This window comes from Borostomias antarcticus (genome assembly GCF_949987555.1).
Source record: "Borostomias antarcticus genome assembly, chromosome: 10".
NCBI classification, from domain to species: domain Eukaryota; kingdom Metazoa; phylum Chordata; class Actinopteri; order Stomiiformes; family Stomiidae; genus Borostomias; species Borostomias antarcticus.
In genome coordinates, this window is record NC_140243.1 from 12,982,529 (window position 1) to 13,006,517 (window position 23,989).

Genomic DNA, 23,989 nt, shown 5'->3' on the forward strand with positions numbered 1-23,989 from the left:
TTGGACGCTAAGCTAGCCCACCTCTACTCTAGGGGGGGACAGAGAAGAGCTTGGACGCTAAGCTAGCCCACCTCTACTCTAGGGGGGGACAGAGAGCACATTATTACTGCTGGTGCTCCCATTCACTGTTCTTCAAGTGTCCATGCGATGTCCTGTGGGTAAGTGTTTTGATATTTCTATTCTTTTAATTCTACTCCCATAGCGACCTTTTCATATGTTCATCCCAAACTATGCAGGTGAGCTTGTTGTGGGTGAATGTCAGTGCTGTGTTGAGCTAGCTTTGGTTAGCCTGAGAAACTCAACACATGGGTGTTAATGGGGAAGAGAGCCGGAGCCAAACTGTCCCAGGTGTGGAGGGGGGATGATTTCTGTTTTGATGATACTACGATGTGATTATAGCTTATAGTTTATGTTATAGTTTATAGTCCGTACCGCCCCTGTTTGCACTTTAATTTCGTTGTACTGTACATGTGCTTTGCCCAAGTATAAGGTGTGTGTGTGTGTGTGTGTGGGTGTGTGTGTGTGTATATGTGTGTGTGTCTGTGTCTACGGGCTGTGTGTTTTTAAATATCCTATTCTTATTTTCTCCCACACTTGTTGAAGTTGAAGGATATATACAGTATGAGCTATGATATCTGTGCTCATTGTTCTGAATAATCACTTAATCAGTTGTGTATGTTTTACATATTCCAACACTGTACAGTAGTAACTCTGGAGAGACATGGTAAAGAGGAATTTGATTTGAAAGTCAAATTGTCCCTGGCCTGGGTGGGCAGGTCCTATTATGGCTACATAAATATCAGCAACTTGGGATAGGTACACGAATACAGCTCTGGTTTCAGGCTCAAAGCCATATAGCCCTTGTTGGTAAGTTGTAGTTGTTGCCGCAGCAGCTGACAGTTGCATCATAGGAAATGTAGTCATTTTTTTCCCAGGCCTTTGAAATCTCACTGTGGTTTAACCCAGCCAGCTCACCTCTTCAGTCAATATCACAACATATATATATATATATATATATAAATACTCCAGTACGTTTCACTTTTCACACGCACTGTGATGACTGGTGATCACCCTGCCTCTGGCTGTGTGTGTGTTGACTACGTTCTGTCTAATAGTGGCCGGTTGGTACGTTGTCTAATAGTGGCCGGCTGGTACGTTCTGTCTAATAGTGGCCGGCTGGTACGTTCCGTCTAATAGTGGCCGGCTGGTACGTTCTGTCTAATAGTGGCTGGTTGGTTCGTTCTGTCTAATAGTGGCTGGTTGGTTCGTTCTGTCAAATAGTGGCCGGCTGGTACGTTCTGTCTAATAGTGGCTGGTTGGTTCGTTCTGTCTAATAGTGGCCGGTTGGTACGTTCTGTCTAATAGTGGCCGGCTGGTACGTTCTGTCTAATAGTGGCCGGCTGGTACGTTCTGTCTAATAGTGGCCGGCTGGTACGTTCTGTCTAATAGTGGCCGGCTGGTACGTTCTGCCTAATAGTGGCCGGCTGGTACGTTCTGTCTAATAGTGGCCGGCTGGTACGTTCTGTCTAATAGTGGCCGGTTGCTACGTTCTGTCTTGTTGACACTAAAGCTGCAGACCGTCGATCAGCAGGGAGCGACAGTGAGGGGGGAGGTAGTATTGCAAATAAGGAAGTAGCGAGTGAATTTGACCTTTGTGCATCTGAAACACAGCGCACACACCTGGCAGTAGAGAAGTGGAGAGAACAGACGGAGGTGAGGAAGGAGGACAGGAGGATTCCAGGGGAAGATAGAAAGGCAGAGAGAGAGGTGGGCTGGAGTGAGGTAGTATGAAACGGCGTGTGCTTTAGGGGCAGAGGGCTGGAGAGAGGTAGTATGAGACGGCATGTGCTTTAGGGGCAGAGCTGCTTTAGATTCCTGTTGCTGACAGAAGTGTTCAGTTCTCATGTTGAGCTCCTTCTATCTCTCTCGGTTCTTCATTTTATAGAGGATCAGTCAGCGTGGTTTCAGCGCTGCCTGCACCTGAGGGAGGGAGGGAGGGAGGGAGGGGGTGGGAGAGAGAGGGAGGGAGGGGGTGAGAGGGAGGGAGGGGGTGAGAGAGAGAGAACCTCTGAGAACAGAGGGGGAGAGGGAGAGCGAGAGAGGGGGGGAGGGAGGGAGAGGGAGAGAGAGAGGGGGGGGAAGAGAGAGAGAGAGGCAGTGTGTCAGTGACATGACGTGAATCATTTTGGAGAGGCGTGGTTTATCGGTTGGTGTTTTGGTGGCGTTGATATTTAAAAGCAGCTCTGACGGGAGTTCCGGCGTGTTGCTATGGGTGTTTCTGTCCGTCTGGCTTTCACTGTTTACTGAGCCGAGCCACAAGAAGGAAGGAAGCAGCGAGAGTGTCTCAGAACGAGAGAGAAATCAGGGGAGGGACGAGGGGGCAAGACCTAGAGAGACCATCCAACAGAGAGACACCATTAGACCTAGAGAGACCATCCGTCAGAGACACACCATTAGACCTAGAGAGACCATTGGCGGTGTTGACAGTTGTCAGAAGGAACTGAGAACAGGATCTACCATCCTACTGTGGCAGAGAGAGAGAGAGAGAGAGAGAGGTGAGAAAAGAGGGCTGGATGGACAGAGGGAGGGGGGAAGAGGTCAGGAGGAGAGGAGAACGGGGAGGGGGGGGGGGAGATGGAGAGCTACTAGGGCAGAGGGAGGCGAGAAGGCAGGAGGGAAATAACATAATGACCGTTACGTTCATTACTCAAGTAGCAGTTGATTCTATTTAGTTTCCAGACATATTTACTGTACAAGAGCAAGTGCATCTGTTATATTGAAGTAGCTGAACGCTGCTGATATGTGACCTTGTGTAAATTAACCCCTCTCTCCTGTCCACTCTCCACCGGGCGCAGAAGAGCGGAAGGTGGAAATGGTTCGGTGAGTCGAGACGTTTCGGACATCTTGTACTCAGTTGCTCAACTTGATGCAAGATGTCAACTTCTCTGTTTCTTTTCCTTCTTCTCTCAGCGCATGACTTCACTGTTTCTGCTCTGCTGTCCTCTTCATGCAAGACTGCTGCTACTGTGTACATCTTAGGCGATTCTTCTACTAGTTGAAATAGTTTTCTCTCTCCCTTTCATTCTCATTCTTTAGTAGTTTGTCAGTCATTGAAATGTTGACTTGTGACGTAACTCTTTCCATCGCTGTCATACTGAGCAGTGAATATAGAATAATATAACTGGATTATTCATTTGACTGAACCAAGGTGAATGCATGAGATTAACGCATTTTGTGCTACAGCTGGTCAGTCACCAAATGTTATTGATTCAGTTTAGTTCCCAAAAGAATGACCAGTCCCTATTCAGCTCTCTCTGCTGTCTATTTCCCTATAGTACAACATGCCCCTCTCTGTGTTTGGGTGCGGTGTATTCAAATATACAGGCTGAGGCCTTAACAGATGAATCTACATGAGTATCTTCACATGGCTGAATAGAGCTCTGGATATATAGGATCAAGTCTGTGTGGATTTGTGAGAACAGGACGGCACCTCGTCAAAGTACAGTAGGGCACACCTCGTCAAAGTACAGTAGGGCACACTTCGTCAAAGTACAGTAGGGCTTCAGATATTAAATATCAACCCAGGGAGGATGTACTCAGAGGTGTAGTCTAGTTCACTAGTGAGTACACTGTGGTGAGTATACTGTGGTGAGTACACTGTGGTGAGTATACTTATACTGTGGTGAGTACACTGTGGTGAGTATACTTATACTGTGGTGAGTATACTGTGGTGAGTACACTGTGGTGAGTTTAGGTGATTGACCCGTTGTGAGTGGGTCTACGGTGTAGCCTAGTTCACTAGTGAATACACTGTGGTGAGTATACTGTGGTGAGTATAGGTGATTGAGCCGTTGTGAGGGTCTACGGTCCCAGTTCTGCGTATCGCGGTGAGAACCCCCCTGGATTACCTCAACTATCTATGTATTTCTGATGGATGGCATAGAGGAGGTCTACTCATATCAATGTCATTGTCCATCTTTGTTCTTTCTTGGAGAGACCATTCAAACATGAGACAGGGGAGAGAGGACAGGCAGCTCTCAGAAGTCTGTCTGTGGACATTTTCAGGGGACAGGGGGTGCATCGGTTCAGACAGGCTTTTTGGGCACCAACCCGCCCTGACGAAGGCTGCTAGCTCATCTCATGTCTATCTCATCTCATGTCTATCTCATCTCATGTCTATCTCATCTCATGCCCTGACGAAGGCTGCTAGCTCACACGTTAGTGTCCTGCTGTTCCATAATGAACTAAGCGATTATTAAAGCTTTTTTATTCTAAGAAGAGTGCCTTGGACATCCCTCTATTCTATGTGACTCTTACCCTGTTGTCCAAAGAGCACCTTCCCTTACGTACTAGAACGCTGAAACCCTCCTATTTTCTCTCTGAGGCTTTTGAACACTTTGAGGCCACGTTACTGTTTGACTGTTGCTCTCTGTTGTCCTTTTGTTCCTTCTGTTTCGCTGCACTTTACCTTTCTTCACGCCGTATGTGACTGTATTTTAATGTTGTTGTTTTCCTACTGATTACACTTATGTTTTTTGTTGTTGTTTATTTAACTGTAAATAACTGTGCACTTTTGCTGCGAAGGCTGCTGTAGAAATACAGTTGTACTTACTTACCAGGTAATTGTGCTCTAGGCCCAGATCTCTTAGTTGGGTCTGGCGTGGTTTTCTGTGCTCAGTCTGTTGTGTGTGTGTGTGTCTGTGTGCAGATACACATGTTTCTGGATGTTTGGTTCAAGGGTGTATTGTTTCAGTGCTAACGTTGTGTGAGGTTGTGTGCATAAACAGTCATTCAGTGTTAACGTTGTGTGAGGTTGTGTGCATAAACAGTCATTCAGTGTTAACGTTGTGTGAGGTTGTGTGCATAAACAGTCATACAACTGTGTGTTCTTAGTTCTTTTGGCTGTTTTTCGTCTCTTTTACTGACGTGCTCTTGACGGGTGTGTCTGTGTGGGAATGTGTACGTACACGCAGGTCTAACTGGTATCTCTGCGTGTGTGTATTATAACTGTGTGTGTAATGTGTGTGTATGTATTATAACTGTGTGTGTGTAATGTGTGTGTATGTATTATAACTGTGTGTAATGTGTGTGTATTATAACTGTGTGTGTGTGTGTAACGTGTGTGTGATGTGTGTGTATTATAACTGTGTGTGTTATAATTGTGTGTGTGTGTGTGTGTGTGTGTGTGTAATGTGTGTGTATTATAACTGTGTTTGTGAGTGTGTGTGTAATGTGTGTGTATTACAATTGTGTGTGTGTGTGTGTGTGTGTGTGTGTGTGTCCAGGTGGTTTCACAGAGACATCTCTGGGCTGGAGGCGGAGCATGTTCTGAAGGACCGCGGCGTCCACGGCAGCTTCCTGGCCCGGCCCAGCAAGAAGAACCAGGGAGACTTCTCCCTCTCCGTCAGGTCCAGAACCTTCTCTACCCCTCCTTCTCCCTCTCCGTCAGGTCCAGAACCTTCTCTACCCCTCCTTCTCCCTCTCCGTCAGGTCCAGAACCTTCTCTACCCTTCCTTCTCCCTCTCCGTCAGATCTAGAACCTTCTCTACCCCTCCTTCTCCCTCTCCGTCAGGTCCAGAACCTTCTCTACCCCTCCTTCTCTCTCTCCGTCAGGTCCAGAACCTTCTCTACCCCTCCTTCTCCCTCTCCGTCAGGTCCAGAACCTTCTCTACCCCGCCTTCTCTCTCTCCGTCAGGTCCAGAACCTTCTCTACCCTTCCTTCTCCCTCTCCGTCAGGTCCAGAACCTTCTCTACCCCCCCTTCTCCCTCTCCGTCAGGTCCAGAACCTTCTCTACCCCTCCTTCTCCCTCTCCGTCAGGTCCAGAACCTTCTCTACCCTTCCTTCTCCCTCTCCGTCAGGTCCAGAACCTTCTCTACCCCTCCTTCTCTCTCTCCGTAAGGTCGAGAACCTTCTCTACCCCTCCTTCTCTCTCTCCGTCAGGTCCAGAACCTTCTCTACCCTTCCTTCTCCCTCTCCGTCAGGTCCAGAACATCCTCCTCTCTCTACATCAGACTCTTCTGTCTGGAACCTTCTCTACACCTCCTCCAATTTGACCTCTTTCTCATTTTCATCTGTTTCCCCCCCCGTTGGTGTCTCTGTGTCCTTGTGCTTTAATTAAAGAACTCAATATCAGTGTGTCATCTGAGGTTTGTATATATACCAGACAGATGGCTTTAGCTTCATAACACATATTGAATGATTGAATGGTCAACATTGGCAACATCAGTCAACATTCGTCATGGGAATCTGATCTCATTTCATGACTTCCTGTTTCTCCTCTCCGTCTCCCCTGTCTCCTCTCCTCTCTCCCTTGTCTCCTCTCCTCTCTCCCTTGTCTCCTCTCCTCTCTCCCTTGTCTCCTCTCCTCTCTCCTTTGTCTCCTCTCCTCTCTTGTCTCCTCTCCTCTCTCCCTTGTCTCCTCTCCTCCCTTGTCTCCTCTCCTCCCTTGTCTCCTCTCCTCTCTTGTCTCCTCTCCTCTCTCCCTTGTCTCCTCTCCTCACTCCCTTGTCTCCTCTCCTCTCTCCTTTGTCTCCTCTCCTCTCTTGTCTCCTCTCCTCTCTCCCTTGTCTCCTCTCCTCACTCCCTTGTCTCCTCTCCTCTCTCCTTTGTCTCCTCTCCTCTCTTGTCTCCTTTCCTCTCTCCCCTGTCTCCTCTCCTCTCTCCATTGTCTCCTCTCCTCTCTTGTCTCCTCTCCTCTCTCCCTTGTCTCCTCTCCTCCCTTGTCTCCTCTCCTCTCTTGTCTCCTCTCCTCTCTCCCTTGTCTCCTCTTCTCTCTCCTCTGTCCACTGTCCTCCAGGGTGGGGGAGATGGTGACCCACATCCGTATCCAGAACACGGGCGACTACTACGACCTGTACGGAGGGGAGAAGTTCGCCACGCTGTCCGAGCTGGTGGAGTACTACACCGCGGAGCACGGCGTCCTGCAGGACAAGGACGGCACCGTCATCGAGCTCAAATACCCCTTGAACTGCTCCGACCCCACCACCGAGAGGTGCGTGCTTCCTCAGGGAACAGCCCGCTCCCAGACTGGGAGTCACGCTAGCAGCTCTCAACCTAGTTGAGACCCCAACCTGGGGTCCAGGCCCTCCCTGGGGGGGGGGGGGCGCCAACGATCGCTGGGGGGGCGCCAGGTTCCAGACAATTTGAGGCCTTAATATTAGCTAGACAAATATTTGTCAAAGAATCATGTTATTGACATGTCACACAGCAATGTTAACAAAATATGATTATATCTTATGAAGGGCCAAAAAGCCTTGTATTTACGGCACTACAATACCATATAAATTCAACAAATTAATGTGAAACTATGAATCATGTCAACATTAATATTACTGCTACACTGGCGAAGCGCTTCATTGTACCCTAACCTACACCTGATGGAATTTGTGCACATATGAACACACAGACTGGAGTTTCAGAGATTTGGGGGGGGGGGCAATTCCATCAGGTGTAAGTTAGGGGGGCTCTGAGGAAGAAAGGTTGGGAACCCCTGCCCTAACCAATGGTACCGCTCAGAGGTTAGCCCCACCCACTATCTCTAGGTTGTGGGTACCTCCTCACCACTGGCTCTGTTAGGGAGAGTCTACCTGATCTGGGATCTGTGATCGTGTGTCTCAGGTGATCCATGGCTGCCTTGAATACTGATGCATGTGTGTAACAATAGCATCAAATTTTCGGCCTTTGTGGATCTGTCTCTCTTGAGCTGAGTCAGCGGCAGGTGAACACCCACAGCGGAAACTGAACCTTCTCACGCCTGTCTGGCTGTCTGGCTGCCTGTCTGCCTGTCTGCCTGTCTGCCTGTCTGTCTGTCTGTCTGTCTGTCTGTCTGTCTGTCTGTCTGTCTGTCTGTCTGTCTGTCTGCCTGTCTGATTGATTACCAGGTCAAAGAAGCACATTATTTCTAAATGCAATAACAAGAGCAGGATTAATATTTTAGCCTAATAGTTTAATATTTTGTTAAAACAAAATATTCTTTGTAAGGTTTGTCTAGGCCAGGTATTCCCAAACTGTGAGGCGTGCCTCCCCTGGGGGGCCCCAAAGAAATTCAGGAGAGGCGCGGAGGTATGGTTAGAAGAAGAAAAAATGGTCAGAAAATCGAAATAAATAATGGGAGAGATGTATACTAGATTTGTGGATAGTGCAGAGAGAGCCTCCCCCAGTAGGCATGAATGTATTGTGGGAAAACGTCATAACATTAACTAGCAACAGGTTATGGGCTAGCTAACGTTGCCTTGCATAATGGACAAATTCGGGGGGTGGGGGGGCCGCAGGTGTGTCACTGTTTTCAGAGGGGAGGCCCACATTGATGGAGTTTGGGAACCCATGGACTAGGCTGATGGCCCAGGCTTCCTGTCGTCAGCGTAGGACAGGTGATCAGGATATCAGGATAGAGGAGAGAAGTATTCACTTTGACATATTAGATCAGGTTTTTACGATGTATAGTACAAACATAGCTAGTTATTTTGGCCTTATTGGTGGTTGTGTGTGTCTGTGTGTGTGTGTGTGTGTGTTTGTGTGTGTAAGTGTGTGTGAGTGTGTGAGTGTTTGTGTGCGAGTGTGTGTGTGAGTGTGTATGGCCTGTCTGTCTGTCTGTCTGTCTGTCTGTCTGTCTTTCTGTCTGTCTGTCTGTCTGTGTCTGCCTGTCTGATTGATTACCAGGTCAAAGAAGCACATTATTTCTAAATGCAATAACAAGAGCAGGATTAATATTTTAGCCTAATAGTTTAATATTTTGTTAAAACAAAATATTCTTTGTAAGGTTTGTCTAGGCCAGGTATTCCCAAACTGTGAGGCGTGCCTCCCCTGGGGGGCCCCAAAGAAATTCAGGAGAGGCGCGGAGGTATGGTTAGAAGAAAAAAAAAAAAAGGAAAAAACTAGGCTGATGGCCCAGGCTTCCTGTCGTCAGCGTAGGACAGGTGATCAGGATAGAGGAGAGAAGTATTCACTTTGACATATTAGATCAGGTTTTTACGATGTATAGTACAAACATAGCTAGTTATTTTGGCCTTATTGGTGGTTGTGTGTGTGTCTGTGTGTGTGTGTGTTTGTGTGTGTGTGTGTGTGTGTGTGTGTTCGTGTGTTTGTGTGTGTAAGTGTGTGTGAGTGTGTGAGTGTTTGTGTGTGAGTGTATGTATGTGAGTGTGTATGGCCGTGTGTGTATGTGAGTATGTGTGTGTGTGTGTGGCCGTGTGTGTGTGTGTGTGTGTGTGTGTGTGTGGCCGTGTGTGGATGTGAGCGTGTGTGTGTATGTGAGCGTGTATATGTGTGTGTGTACTGTATGTGTGTGTGTGTGTGTGTGTATGTGAGCGTGTGTGTGTGTGTGTGTGTGTGTGTGTGTGTGTGTGTGTAAATCGTTCAGCTTGCCCCTCCCTCCCCTCTCTGCTCTGTCAGTTGTTTAACTTCCTCTTCTCGCTGCGGTTGGAAACTTTAAGTTTTGACACATTTGAAAGCAGTGACCAGACCCTTCTTCTCTTCCTCTCTTCTACACCTTCATCTCTCACTTTCTTTTGGTTTTTCCTCATCTCTCTCTCTCTCTCTCTCTCTCTCAATTCAGTTCAATTCAATTCAATTCAATTCAATTCAATAAGCTTTATTGGCAGGAAATACTCAGTACATAAATATTGCCAAAGCATATATTTAATATCTCTCTCTCTCTACCTGCCACTGGTGCACAGTACCCTTCAGAATTTAAAATCTCCTTTATTCACAGTTATTCTCAGAGAGAGAGAGAGGGAGAGAGAGGAAGAAAGAGGGAGAGAGAGAGGGAGAGAGAGGGAGAGAGAGAGCAGGATATCAGCGCAACATGGCTACTGTAGCTCTGTCAACCCTCCATCTATGGGCGAGCAGTCAGGAACATCCTGTCACTGCCTCACCCACATTCAGCTGGTACCTGACGACAGATGGACTGGGTCAGCTGGTACCTGATGACAGATGGACTGGGTCAGCTGGTATCTGACGACAGATGGACTGGGTCAGCTGGTACCTGACGACAGATGGACTGGGTCAGCTGGTACCTGATGACAGATGGACTGGGTCAGCTGGTATCTGACGACAGATGGACTGGGTCAGCTGGTACCTGATGACAGATGGACTGGGTCAGCTGGTATCTGACGACAGATGGACTGGGTCAGCTGGTACCTGATGACAGATGGACTGGGTCAGCTGGTACCTGACGACAGATGGACTGGGTCAGCTGGTACCTGATGACAGATGGACTGGGTCAGCTGGTATCTGACGACAGATGGACTGGGTCAGCTGGTACCTGATGACAGATGGACTGGGTCAGCTGGTATCTGACGACAGATGGACTGGGTCAGCTGGTACCTGACGACAGATGGACTGGGTCAGCTGGTACCTGATGACAGATGGACTGGGTCAGCTGGTACCTGACGACAGATGGACTGGGTCAGGTGGTACCTGAGGACAGCTGGACTGGGTCAGCTGGTACCTGACGACAGCTGGACTGGGTCAGCTGGTACCTGAGGACAGCTGGACTGGGTCAGCTGGTACCTGATGACAGCTGGACTGGGTCAGCTGGTACCTGACGATAGCTGGACTGGGTCAGCTGGTACCTGAGGACAGCTGGACTGGGTCAGCTGGTACCTGATGACAGCTGGACTGGGTCAGCTGGTACCTGACGACAGCTGGACTGGGTCAGATGGTGACTGACGACAGCTGGACTGGGTCAGCTGGTACCTGACGACAGCTGGACTGGGTCAGATGGTACCTGACGACAGCTGAACTGGGTCAGATGGTACCTGACGACAGCTGGACTGGGTCAGATGGTACCTGACGACAGCTGGACTGGGTCAGATGGTACTGACGATAGCTGGACTGATCCTCACCAGCGCCACCAACATGCTGCCTATGCTGCTTCTTATCACTGCCTGATCATAACCAACTATGAGTGAATCTGAATTGAACAGTGTTTTCTTAATCATCAACAAAGTCATTTATCATGTCATGTACAAAACATATCCATCATTTCATTTCGTATGTTGAGTGAGGATTGTAATGATGCATGTATATCCTACGGCTCCCAGCTCGACCAAGTGGTTATTGACATGAGGAGAGGAAGGGGATGGTAGTGATAGTGGTCGGGGGAGAGAGGGGGGGGGAGGCTCAGACTATAAATACTTTGTTGTCGAGCCGCAAAATCATGTTGTCAGAATTTTCCGACCACTAAACAGGAAGTTCAGATGAAGAAATCGAGAACTGTGCCTAAATTTAAACGGCAGACAGCACTCTGAGGCAGCACTGGGGGCCAAACGTAGACTCACACACACACACACACACACACACACACACACACACACACACACACACACACAGTTGCGCCATGCTGTCTGACGAGAAATACTTACATAATACTTAACAAATACACCCCACAAAACAGCTGTACTGCTCACAGGTATTATTAAAAGCTTCTCGCACCCAAATTATATTACAATTCACTGTGCAGCTACATCACAATTGCAATAGTTCTCCTGGGTGATTTCTATACAGTTGAGTGCTCTCTTCCACCCTGGGAACACTGCAGCTGATGTGATGAGTCTGCAGGTACCAGAGGAGCCGTATAGGAGGTGTTGGTTTAAAGTACATGAATGAATGAATGATTTGGTTTATTTTGAACATTCTTAATGGACCATAAACAGGCTGTTTCTAATTGTGTGAAAGTACAGCAAAGAAAAACAAAACAACAAAAACAACAACAAAAAAACATCAAATGCATTTCACACAATAAAAATGTAAACAATTCTATGTCCAAAAAAGGAATAGGTATAGGATCCCACAGGTGTCCCTACCTGCTCCATGTCTCTGTGCTGGTATCCCTCCCTGCTCCATGTCTCTGTGCTGGTGTCTCTCCTTGCTCCATGTCTCTGTGCTGGTGTCTCTCCCTGCTCCATGTCTCTGTGCTGGTGTCTCTCCCTGCTCCATGTCTCTGTGCTGGTGTCTCTCCCTGCTCCATGTCTCTGTGCTGGTGTCTCTCCCTGCTCCATGTCTCTGAGCTGTGACAGTTTGCGGAAATGGACGGTGTTCTGGGTGTATAGATGCTCCATCTCTCCGTCGTCTGGCTCTAAATGTTGCTCTTAATGTTGTTATTGTGATCATTTATTTGTGTTACATTATGGAGTATTTGACTACTGTTTCTATGTCGGGGACGACGGATGGAATATAGCCTTGTGCTAAATCCAGTTGTTTTTTTTACACATTGTCGTGTATAGATTTTAATGCATCCATTTCATGTGTGTGTGTTCATCAAAATGCATTGTCCCGTCAAAATAAACAAACAAAAAAAACAAAAAAAATAAAAATAAAATATATATATATATACATATATATAAAAAATAAATAAATAAATAAATAAATAAATGAGGTTCCTTGCTGTGATGCCCGTGCCGTGTCCCTCCATGTCCCCCAGGTGGTACCATGGACATCTGTCGGGCCCCAAGGCAGAGAAGCTGCTCTGGGAGAGGGATGAGGCGGGGACCTTCCTGGTGCGCGAGTCCCTGTCCAGACCGGGGGACTTTGTCCTGTCCGCGCTGACCGAGGAGGGGGGCCGGGCCCCCAGCGGGGGGAGGAGGGTCTCCCACATCAAGATCATGTGCCAGGTATGCGTCTCTCTCCTCCCCTGCGTGTGTGTGTGTGCGTGCGTGCGTGCGTGCGCGCGCATGTGGGGGGATAGATATGGTGTGTTTTCCTTCAACGGGACATGTGGACGTCCCTAACATCACGCGGCCATAATTTGTCCCGCTCGTAGGGGCGTTCCCAAATATACACACATCATAGTTATGAAACAAGGTCGAGTCCAGTTTCCCTTAAATGATCATCCTTACGCACGGCTGGTATCTCAGAGACAGAAGAGAGAGACAGGCTTAACGTTTCACTAAACAAGGCCTGACGCCACCTTCTCATCGTAAACACCTGCACTGAGAGTGAGAGCGTTAGCGTCAGGGCTGTAGGGCCCAAGGCCCAGGTTGGGCAACAGCTGAGCGTTTCAGTGTACGTGCTACACGTCATGCACAGACTATCACAAATATGTTACAGGGGTGTCCGTTGCACTCCGGAAACTCGTAAACAGTGCCTGTCGTATATCATGGTGTGATTGATTCTTCCAGCCCTGTCATTAAGAGAGAACACTATGTTATGGGTCAGCTAAGTTTTTTTTTTACACATCTCACATGTCCCGGAAACCAACTGCGCCTAAAAACAAGAACGCCTGTGCTATTTCAGAGCGCCGGGCGCTACCGTAGCTAACCACAGCAGCCTCACCATGACCTGGGACTCATTTTCATAGATTCAAGATCTGTGTCATCAGCATCAGAGAGGCTTAGCTAGTTATTAATAGCCCTGGCTTGTTTCATGGCGACTACTGAATGAACGCCATTGTTAAGGATCAGAAGGGGTGTTAAGGATCAGAAGGGGTGTTAAGTCCTTGCACAAGCGCGTTCAGGGGACAGGGATCAGGTGGTTTCTAGCTGCTGTGACCAGCGGTGGTGTGTGTGTGTGTGTGTGTGTGTGTGTGTGTGTGTGTGTGTGTGTGTGTGTGTGTGACCCATGCCAGGTGAACATGATTATGCTACTGCAGATTAGATACGTCTCTCTTAGAGACCTCTGCTTAGTCTCCCTGTCTCTCTTGGCCACTGGAACATTTGTAAAAGGCGTGATGCTCGTTGAATTTGAGATACACTTTTTGGAATTCTTTGTGAATTCAATCTTTCTGCTTCACTTTATGAATGATAATAGTATCTATGAAAGCTGTCTGACTGTGCGTGTGTGCGTGTGTGTGTGTGTGTTGTGTGTGTGTGTGTTGTGTGTGTGTGCGCGTGTGCGTGTGTGTGTGTGTGTACAGAATGACCGGTACACCGTGGGCGGTTCAGAGACGTTCGACACCCTCGCTGACCTGGTGGAACATTACAAACGCATCGGCATCGAGGAGATATCTGGGAACTGGGTTCACCTCAAACAGGTGAGACGGTCCTGCTCAACCAGAACTCTGGGTTCACCTCAAACAGGTGAGACGGTCCTGCTCAACCCGAACTCTGGGTTCACCTCAAACAAACAGGTGAGACGGTCCTGCTCAACCCGAACTCTGGGTTCACCTCAAACAAACAGGTGAGACGGTCCTGCTCAACCAGAACTCTGGGTTCACCTCAAACAAACAGGTGAGACGGTCCTGCTCAACCAGAACTCTGGGTTCACCTCAAACAAACAGGTGAGACGGTCCTGCTCAACCGGACCTCAGAGACAGACCAGAACCTCTCACTCGCCCTCAGACACAGTCAGCAGCTACAGACTGACACTCACCTTAATCTCTCTCTCTCTCTCCCTCTCATCCTCTCTCTCTCTCTCTCTCTCTCTCTCTATCTCTCTCATCCTCTCTCTCTCCCTCTCTCTCTCTCTCTCTCTCTCTCTCTCTCTCTCTCTCTCTCTCTCTCTATCTCTCTCTCTCTCTCTCTCTCTCTCTCTCATCCTCTCTCTCTCTCACCCTCTCATCCTCTTTCTCTCTCTCTCTCTATCTCTCTCTCTCACCCTCTCTCTCTCCCTCTCTTTCTCTCTCTCCCTCTCTCTCTCTGACCCTCTCACCCTCTCATCCTCTCTCTCTCTCTCTCCCCCCCCCCCCCCTCTCCCTCTCCTAGCCGTACTACTCTACCAGGGTGAATGCGGCGGACATCGACAGCAGGGTGAGGCAGCTGGACCAGAAGGCAGAGAGCCCGAGCGAGGGAGAGAGCAAGAGCAAGGCGGGATTCTGGGAGGAGTTTGATGTACGTTTTCTGTTGCGCACACAAACCAGGAAACATTTCCAAGCCTCCGTGGGCGACAGCCGAGGCTGGAGGCTTCATGTATGCCCCTCCCACTCTCCTGCACGCTGGGCGGGTCGTCCATAGGCCCCTCCCACTCTCCTGAACGCTGGAGGCTTCATGTCTGCAGGTTGTCCGTAGGCCCCTCCCACTCTCCTGAAGGGGAACGGGATGTCTCAGGAACGCCTTGAGGGAATCTCTTCAAATTTGGCCTAAATGTACCTGGACTCAATGATGAACTTTTTAGATTTTGCTGGTGAAAGGTCAAGGTCACTGTGACCTCACAAAAGATGTTTTCGGCCATAACCCAATAATTCCTACATTAATTAGAACAAATTATACAACACTAGTTCTGACCACGCATTGTGATTGGCCAAGACTCACTCGGAGCCGTGCCAGTAACCACGACATACCAACGGGCAAATCACCGGTAAAGGTATCACTCCGCAAGCGCTGTCAGCTGGTGTCGAGTTGCCATAGCAACGGTATACAACGGAGAACTATTTTGGAAAGCGGAGGCTGAAAGCAAAGCAGTTTAGCGAAATCGAACATTGAACCGATCGTTAAACTTTTTTTTTTTAACAATAGTGCAGTGCTGTTGTATAACAGACTTGAGTTTGTGCTTTATCGTGTTTGTTGTGGTTATTGGCTTGGCTGCGCTCTTGAGCCTATGACTGCTGCACAGCTGTGCCAGTAACCACAATAAAGCTCTCTCTCGTGTGTTACTGCTTTACCTGTCACACACATATCTAACAGGTTAAAATGATGAAGTGATGACATTTTATGTCCAAAAGTTAAAAGGTCAACTTCACTTTAACTATCATGTTTTGCTTACCTAAAATTCAAAGGTCAATGTAGCTTATAAAAAAATCTAATAACCACATTAATTATTATCAGAATCAGAATTCATTTATTGCCATGCAGTTTTTCAACGTACTAGAAGTTGCTTTCGGCCGTGGTGCGTAACATGGCGACAACATGGACAGGGTGGGACGAGACAGGACAGTGCAAAGAGCGAGGACAAAATGCTAGTGGAATAAAGGATAAAAAAGGATAAGCTAAGAAAAAGAACAATCTAAAAAAGTAGTGTAGTCCATGTATATCCAGTGAGTAAGCAGAGCGTCACGTTCCCTCATCAGCTCATTCCTGTCATCTGCGTTGTTTTATCTGTGGTTCAGCTCAGCGCGGTCGTGCTGCGGCGCTCGTTGGTTGACGGTTCGTGTTGCATTCAGCTTACGGGGGAAAGGCCTTCCTCTCAGACCACCGGGGCTGTGGCTCAGGAGGTAGAGCAGGTCGTCCAATGACCGCAGGGTCGGCGGTTCGAATCCCGGTTCCTCCTGTCCAGGCATCGAAGTGTCCTTGCATGGGCAAAGACACTGAACCCCAAATTGCTCCCAATGAGCAGGCAGGCACCTTGCATGCTCTTGCATGGCAGCTGCTACCATTGGTGTGTGAATGTGTGTGTGAATGGGTGAATGAGAGGCCATTGTAAAGCGCTGTATAAATGCAGTCCATTTACCATCACAACATCGAGTCCACTGTTAGACTGCCCCCCTGTGGTAGGACGTGTTATTGTAAGCAACTCCTCTTCTCTCTCTACTTCTCTACAGGCCCTTCAAAAGCTGGAGGCCAAGGTGAAGAAGAGCAGAGAAGAAGGAATGAGGCCAGAAAACAAAAGCAAAAACCGATATAAGAATATCCTTCCATGTGAGAACCTGACATTCTTTCATTTTTATTATATGATATTAATATATTCATTATAATTCCTTCTTTCAGATAATCCAATCCAGCAGTATAAGAGCACTGATTAATAAGCACCAATGCTCACTTCTCTCTTCCACCAACACTCTCTCCGCCGACGCCCTCTCCACCTCTGTTTCATCCCCCCCTCCCCTCCCTCTGTTTCATCCCCCTCTCCCTCTCTTTCATCCCCTCTCCCTCCCTCCCTCTGCCAGTCAATGAGACCAGGGTAATCCTGGAAGGGGCAGATCCCAGTGTTGTTGGGTCCGATTATATCAACGGCAACTACGTCAAGGTACGCTGATGAGAGAGAGAGAGGATGAGGGAGAGAGAGGATGTGAGGGAGAGAGAGAGAGAGAGAGAGGATGAGAGGATGAGAGGATGAGAGAGAGAGAGAGAGAGAGAGAGGATGAGAGGATGAGAGAGAGAGAGGATGAGAGAGAGAGAGGATGAGAGAGAGAGAGGATGAGAGAGGGAGAGGATGAGAGGATGAGAGAGAGAGAGGGGATGAGAGAGAGAGAGAGAGAGAGAATGAGAGAGAGAGGATGAGAGAGAGAGAGAGAGGATGAGAGAGAGAGAGAAAAGGACACGACACACACCCACAACGCTGGTGTCTCCTCTCTGTGTCTGACGCCCCTGGTCTGTGACTCTTACCGACACACTGAAGGCTAAAGAGCTGAGCGCACATCCACCCTTATTAGGCCAGGTGTTGGATCTGAGAGCACATACGTGAGGAGAGAGGAGAGATCCACACACTGATATCTCCTGGTCCACTTTATTGGAAAAAGGCAATGTTTGGACCCTTAGGTCTTCATCAGGCAACTAACTGAAACGTTGCTTTTTTCCAATTAAGTGAACCAGGAGATATCAGTGTGCGGATCTCTCCTCTCTCCAGTCTCACTGACACCGCACACTTGTGTTCACTGATGCGCTTTGTCTGAATCAAAGTGAGACGTTCTCTGGGTTCTCTGGGTTCTGTCTGAATAGAACACGCTGCGGGAGCTGGGAGACCAGAAGGTTTACATCGCCTCCCAGGGGTGCCTCGCTACAACCGTCAACGATTTCTGGCAGATGGTGTGGCAGGAGAGGACCAGGGTGATCGTCATGACAACGAGGGAGGTCGAGAAGGGGCGGGTCAGTGGCTGTTCCTTTCGCCCCCGGAGAATTCCACCTGACCTGGGGTTAAGGGTTATGACCTGGGGTTATGACCTGGGGTTAAGGGTTATGACCTGGGGTCATGACCTAGGGTTATGACCTGGGGTTAAGGGTTATGACCTGGGGTCATGACCTAGGGTTATGACCTGGGGTTAAGGGTTATGACCTGGGGTTATGACCCTAGAGGCAACATGAGTTACAGTAGAAGGACTGTCCACACGTCCATCTTGTGTTTTTAATGAGCTCTTGTGCTCTCTCTCTCTCTCCCTGCTGCTCTCTCTCTACCTCCTGCTCTCTCTCTCTCTCCTTGCTGCTCTCTCTCTACCTGCTGCTCTCTCTCTCTCTCTCCCTGCTGCTCTCTCTCTCCCTGCTGCTCTCTCTCTCTCCATGCTGCTCTCTCTCTACCTCCTGCTCTCTCTCTCTCTCCCTGTTGCTCTCTCTCTACCTGCTGCTCGCTCTCTCCCTGTTGCTCTCTCTCTCTCTGCCTGCTGCTCTCTCTCTCTCTCTCTCTCCCTGTTGCTCTCTCTCTCTACCTCCTGCTCTCTCTCTCTCTCTACCTGCTGCTCTCTCTCTACCTGCTGCTCTCTCTACCTCCTGCTCTCTCTCTCTCTCTCTCTCTCTCTACCTGCTGCTCTCTCTCTCTCTCTCTCCCTGCTGCTCTCTCTCTCCCTGTTGCTCTCTCTCTCTCCTTGCTGCTCTCTCTCTCCCTGCTGCTCTCTCTGTGCTGCTCTCTCTCTCCCTGGTGCTCTCTCTCTCTCCCTGCTGCTCTCTCTCTCTCCCTGGTGCTCTCTCTCTCTCCCTGGTGCTCTCTCTCTCTCCCTGCTGCTCTCTCTCTCTCCCTGCTGCTCTCTCTCCCTGCTGCTCTCTCTCACTCCCTGCTGCTCTCTCTCTCTCCCTGCTGCTCTCTCTCTCCATGCTGCTCTCTCTCTCCCTGCTGCTCTCTCTCTCCCTGCTGCTCTCTCTCTCTCCCTGCTGCTCTCTCTCCCTGCTGCTCTCTCTCTCTCCCTGCTGCTGTGTCTCCTGTAGAACAAGTGCGTCCCCTACTGGCCGGAGGAGAGAGGGCTGAGGGAGGTGGGGAGATACCTGGTGACCAGTGTGTCTGAGAGAGACGGCAGCGACTACAAGATCCGCATCCTGGAGATCTCTCCTCTAGACCAGGTACCACACACACACACACACACTCACACATACACACACACACACACCTACCTACCTAAAACTCGCACACACACACACACACACACACACACACACACACCTACCTAAAACACACACACACACACACACACACACCTAAAACACACGCAACACTAAAACACACACACACACTTAAAACACACACAACACTAAAACACACACACACACAACACTAAAACACACACACACACACACCTAAAACACACACAGCACTAAAACACACACACACCTAAAACACACACAACACACACAAAAAAAACACAACACTAAAACACACACACACAACACTAAACACACACAACTAAAACACACACACACACACAAAGAGACACCACAAATGGCTAAAACTGCCTGTTTTGGCTTTCTTTGTGGTTTCTTAATTTTACTTGACAAATACTTTAGTTTTGCATTGCGTCACACAGGGTCCAAAGGGCTGCTATGAAGCAGTGTAATACTGTATGTTTGGCTTAGTGAAACACATTTGATATGAATGACAGTTAATCAGCTTGTATCTCTATCTAAATCCCCCCCGCCCCCCAGAGTGACTCCGCCCGGACCATCTGGCACTACCAGTACCTGAGCTGGCCCGATCACGGGGTCCCCCAGGAGCCAGGCGGCGTGCTCAGCTTTCTCACTGAGGTCAACGCCAAACAGGCAGAGTTCGGAGACGCTGGACCAATGGTCATCCACTGCAGGTGACAGACAGCTGGCTCAGCCAATGGGCCGCGAGGGACTAGAGGGGAGCTCAAGTGGTTCAGGGAGGCTGGTGGTTCCTAAGAGGATAATTATCCCAAGTTTTCTACAGGGAGCTTTTCCAGAAAGCCTCCAGAGGAGACAATTTATGGGTTTAAATGTTTTATTGAAAAAATAAAATATAGCTGATATCCACCGGCTATGTTTGTAATAAACAGAGAAAAGTTTATGGATAAGAGTTTAGACTGTTTCATCTCAACTCTTATTTTTGCTTTTTATTTACTCAAAATCTACAATGTATATATAATATATACTATATATACATTGTAGATTTTGATCTAATAGATGATATAATAAGCCAAATTGTTCAGAGAGTTTGGATGATCAAATTGGATAGTAAGAATTTCAAGATTAAGATTTTCTTGTTTTTCAGAATTCCGATTAATGTCAGGACTCAGGAGTCAACTGATAGTTTATCCTGTAGGAATTTTCTCCTTCTGGGATGAAGAATAGTGAAATTACTTGGGTGATTTGTATGTTGTTGGTTAAACAACTGATTTGTTATGTAAGTAGAAATGTATTTTAGACTGCATTGTGTTCACAAGCTCAAAGACCACACAGATCCTTTCAAATGATTTCCCATGAGCAACAAGCCCGTCCTCATCCAGTCCTCATCCAGTCCTCATCCAGTCCACTAGTCTGTTCTGTGGAACCCGCTGGTCAGCTGGTCACAGCTGGTGTGAAAGTGGCCAAATGATTCTGACCGGCTCACACCGTCCTATCCCCTCACCTCACACCTCCAATGACTATGACTTATTCCTCCTTCCAACGACTTCCCACACGCCCAAACAATTTGTTGGAAGCCACGCGTGAGCGTGAGAGGGGTGTGGTTTTACTGTAACCTCTCTGCGTGTTGCTCTGTCTGTGTGCAGCGCTGGGATTGGTCGGACAGGGACGTTTGTCGTGATTGACATGATCATCGAGACCATTGACACTAAAGGTGTGTTCAAGTCGATGAAATACACCTTGAAATAAATAAGCGCTATAAGAGAAAAACATGGAAAAACACACGTCCTCTTGACTGACCTCCTGGGTGGACCTGTCCCTCTGTCCTCCTCTCTGTCCTCCTCTCTCCTGCCTGTCCCTCTGTCCTCCTCTCTGTCCCTCTGTCCTCCTCTCCTGCCTGTCCCTCTGTCCTCCTCTCTGTCCCTCTGTCCTCCTCTCTGTCCTCTCTCTGTTCTCCTCTCTGTCCTCTCTGTCCTCTCTCCTCTCTGTCCTCCTCTCTCCTCTCTGTCCTCCTCTCTGTCCTCCTCTCTCCTCCCTGTCCTCCTCTCTCCTCTCTGTCCTCCTCTCTGTCCCTCTGTCCCTCTCTCCTCCCTGTCCTCTCTGTCCTCCTCTCTGTCCCTCTGTCCTCCTCTCTGTCCTCCTCTGTCCTCCTCTCTGTCCTCTCTCTGTCCTCTCGCTGTCCTCCTCTCTGTCCTCTCTATCCTCCTCTCTGTCCTCCTCTCTCCTCTCTGTCCTCCTCTCTGTCCTCCTCTCTCCTCCCTGTCCTCTCTCCTCTCTGTCCTCCTCTCTCCTCTCTGTCCTCCTCTCTGTCCTCCTCTCTCCTCCCTGTCCTCTCTGTCCTCCTCTCTGTCCATTTGTCCTCCTCTCTGTCCCTTTGTCCTCCTCTCTGTCCTCTCTCTGTCCTCCTCTCTCCTCCCTGTCCCTCTGTCCTCCTCTCTGTTCCTCTGTCCTCCACTCTCCTCCCTGTCCATCTGTCCTCCTCTCTGCTCTCTGTCCTCATCTCTGTCCCTCTGTCCTCCTCTCTGTCCTCCTCTCTGTCCTCCTCTCTCCTGCCTGTCCCGCTGTCCTCCTCTCTGTCCCTCTGTCCTCCCTCTGTCCTCTCTCTGTCCCTCTGTCCTCCTCTCTGTCCTCCTCTCTCTTCCCTGTCCCTCTGTCCTCTCTCTGTCCCTCTGTCCTCTCTCGTCCCCGTCCCTCAGGTCTGGACTGTGACATTGACATCCAGAAGAGCATCCAGATGGTTCGTGAGCAGCGGTCCGGCATGGTCCAGACTGAGGCCCAGTATAAGTTCATCTACCTGGCCGTGTCCCAGTACATCGACGCTGAGAAGGCCAAGCTCCAGGCCGGCAAAGTGAGTGTGTGTGTGTGTGTGTGTGTGTGTGTGTGTGTGTGTGCGAGTGTGTGTGTGCGAGTGTGTGTGTGAGAGTGTGTGTGCGTGTGTGCGTGTGTGAGTGAGTGTGTGTGGAAGACCCAGGGCTGAGGGCCGAGCGGTGAAGGTCTCTGTGTCAAATCAATGCTCATTGATCTGTCGTCTGGCTCGTGTTTTGGCGCTCTGAGATCCTCTGCTGCCTCTTTTATCAGAGGACGCGTTGTGAAACATGGATATTGACTCAGAGAGATAGAGAGAGAGAGATAGAGGGGGGGGGAGAGAGAGAGTGAGAGAGAGATAGAGAGAGTAACCACTCGCTCTATAACATCGGCCCTGTCTTCTCTTTGTGCTTTAGGATAATGAGACAGAGTATGGAAACTTAGTGCTCAGGCCCAAGCACCCACCAGCAACCCGAAAAGTCTCAAAGTGAGTGTCACCTTCTCCCCCTCTCTCTCTCTCTCTTTCTCTCGCTTTCTCTCTCTCTCTGTATGCGTGTGTGTGTGTGTGTGTGTGTGCGTGCGTGCGTGCATATTCTCATCTCTCCTGTAAACCACAGTTTGAATTCTCTCACGGGTCAAGGTCCCCTCAGTCAGTGTTCATCTTATGCAAGGGCTTCTCAGAGGACTAGCAGAGTTGCTCAACTCCTGGGTTTCCAGAGAGGGCGGCTTCTGAGAAAGAACACAACTCTCACCACCGCCCAGCAAGATCCTCTATGAGCTCCAACCACTGTGATCCATGTTTACAATGGGACCATTGTTTGTTTGTTTGTTTTTGTTTGTTTGTTTGTTTGTTTGTTTACCATGCCTTTCCTCCCACCCTTCTTCTCCCCTCTCCTCTCCCCCTGGGGGGGTTTGTGTGACCTGTGCAGGAGATGCTCTTGGCTGGGTTCCCCCACTACACCCTCTGGTTCAGCCCAGAATAGACTAGGAAACCCTAACCTTTAACCCCATACCTAAGCCTAACCTTAACCCTTACCTTAGCCTAACCTGAACCTAAACGGCCTCTGTGTTCAGGGGAACTAGCCCTCACCGAGGTCGCAGTGACCGGGGTCTGGGCCTGTTTGAAGCGTGTGATGTGATGGAACTCTCTAGAGACCCTTTCAATGGGACCAGTGGACATTTCAGTCACAAGGGCAATGACTTCCTGGTCCACGTTAACACTGCACTGTAAACTGTGGTGTTATTGTTTTGATTATGAGCATTCCATTAAAATAGGATGTTCAGTAGCTTCATGAAGCAGGCCAGACTCAGGCCGGACTCAGGCCAGACTCAGGCCGGACTCAGGCCAGACTCCAGATAAGGTTCTAGTTACTCAGTGATTCCCTGCAGAGTTTCAGCCAGACTCAGTAATATTAATATAATCCCATGGAACTCAGCTGAATCCTTGGCTTGCACCCAAGTCATTAGAACCTGGACTCTACACAGGTCACCAAACCATCTCTCTCTCTCTCTGTGTCGCTCTCTCTCCCTCTCTCTCTCCCTCCCTCTCTCTCTCACTCACTCACTCTCTCCCTCTCTCTCTCCCTAAAACTAATCCGGATTGCAGTAAAACATTATGAAGAAGGGACATTCATTGAAAGCTCTCAGGTAAGAGAACTCGCTGCCACTTCATTTTAAATGTTCTTTTTTCCTTTTAGAAACAAGGAGGATGTCTATGAAAATTTTGGAGCAAAAGGGAAGAAAGATGTGAAGAAGCAGCGGTCTGAGGAAAAGAAGAGTGGCTCAGTGAGGAAGAAATAGAGCTTTGAGCAGAGACGTCATGTCCTCTGATATGTTGTGTTGAATTAGATTTTTACACTTTCGTTTTGTTTTCGGAACACCAGTGAAAAAAAAGGTCTGATGATGGACAACATTGGATCAACGTTAAAAACAAGACAACATTGGATCAACATTAAAAACAAGACTGTATTAGGCCTACATGCATATGTATTGATTTTGTATTATGCTCAATGAAAACGTTTGCTTAATGTGGGTCAAGATCTTAGTGACAATAAAGGCTGAGATTGAAATAAATCATGGCTCAGTTTTTCCCAGTATTTAAAAAAATTTAAATGTCACATCATTCTGGTAGATTCCCAGGTCATTCCTATAAGTGTAAACCATGTGTATGGTGAAATAAACGCATCTTGGAATTACCAAACTCTGATAATAACGTAATTAAATCTGGATCAAGCAACATTCAAGTGTTCAGTCGCCTTCTACCCCTTAGCAACGTTGAGCTGTAGCCTAGGAAAAACATTTGGAGAGAAGA

The 23,989-nt window shown here is 48.6% G+C and overlaps 1 protein-coding gene across 2 annotated transcripts; it reads left to right on the forward strand.

Moving 5' to 3' along the window:
- Positions 1 to 1,698: 1,698 nt before the first annotated feature.
- ptpn6 (protein tyrosine phosphatase non-receptor type 6) lies at positions 1,699 to 23,705 on the forward strand. Of its 2 annotated transcripts, none has more exons than XM_084445093.1 (16): positions 1,699 to 1,767; positions 2,856 to 2,880; positions 5,286 to 5,408; positions 6,798 to 6,992; positions 12,423 to 12,612; positions 13,854 to 13,970; positions 14,641 to 14,766; positions 16,413 to 16,509; positions 16,758 to 16,837; positions 17,530 to 17,676; positions 18,724 to 18,855; positions 19,435 to 19,589; positions 20,520 to 20,587; positions 21,570 to 21,721; positions 22,095 to 22,165; positions 23,376 to 23,705. In XM_084445093.1, exons 2-16 carry the CDS (start codon positions 2,873 to 2,875, stop codon positions 23,476 to 23,478), a joined length of 1,764 nt encoding a protein of 587 aa, XP_084301219.1. In that variant the 5' UTR covers positions 1,699 to 1,767; positions 2,856 to 2,872; the 3' UTR covers positions 23,479 to 23,705. The 2 variants fall into 2 exon arrangements, with proteins under 2 accessions (XP_084301219.1, XP_084301220.1); XM_084445094.1 differs by having other exon boundaries at positions 1,703 to 1,713.
- Positions 23,706 to 23,989: the final 284 nt, after the last annotated feature.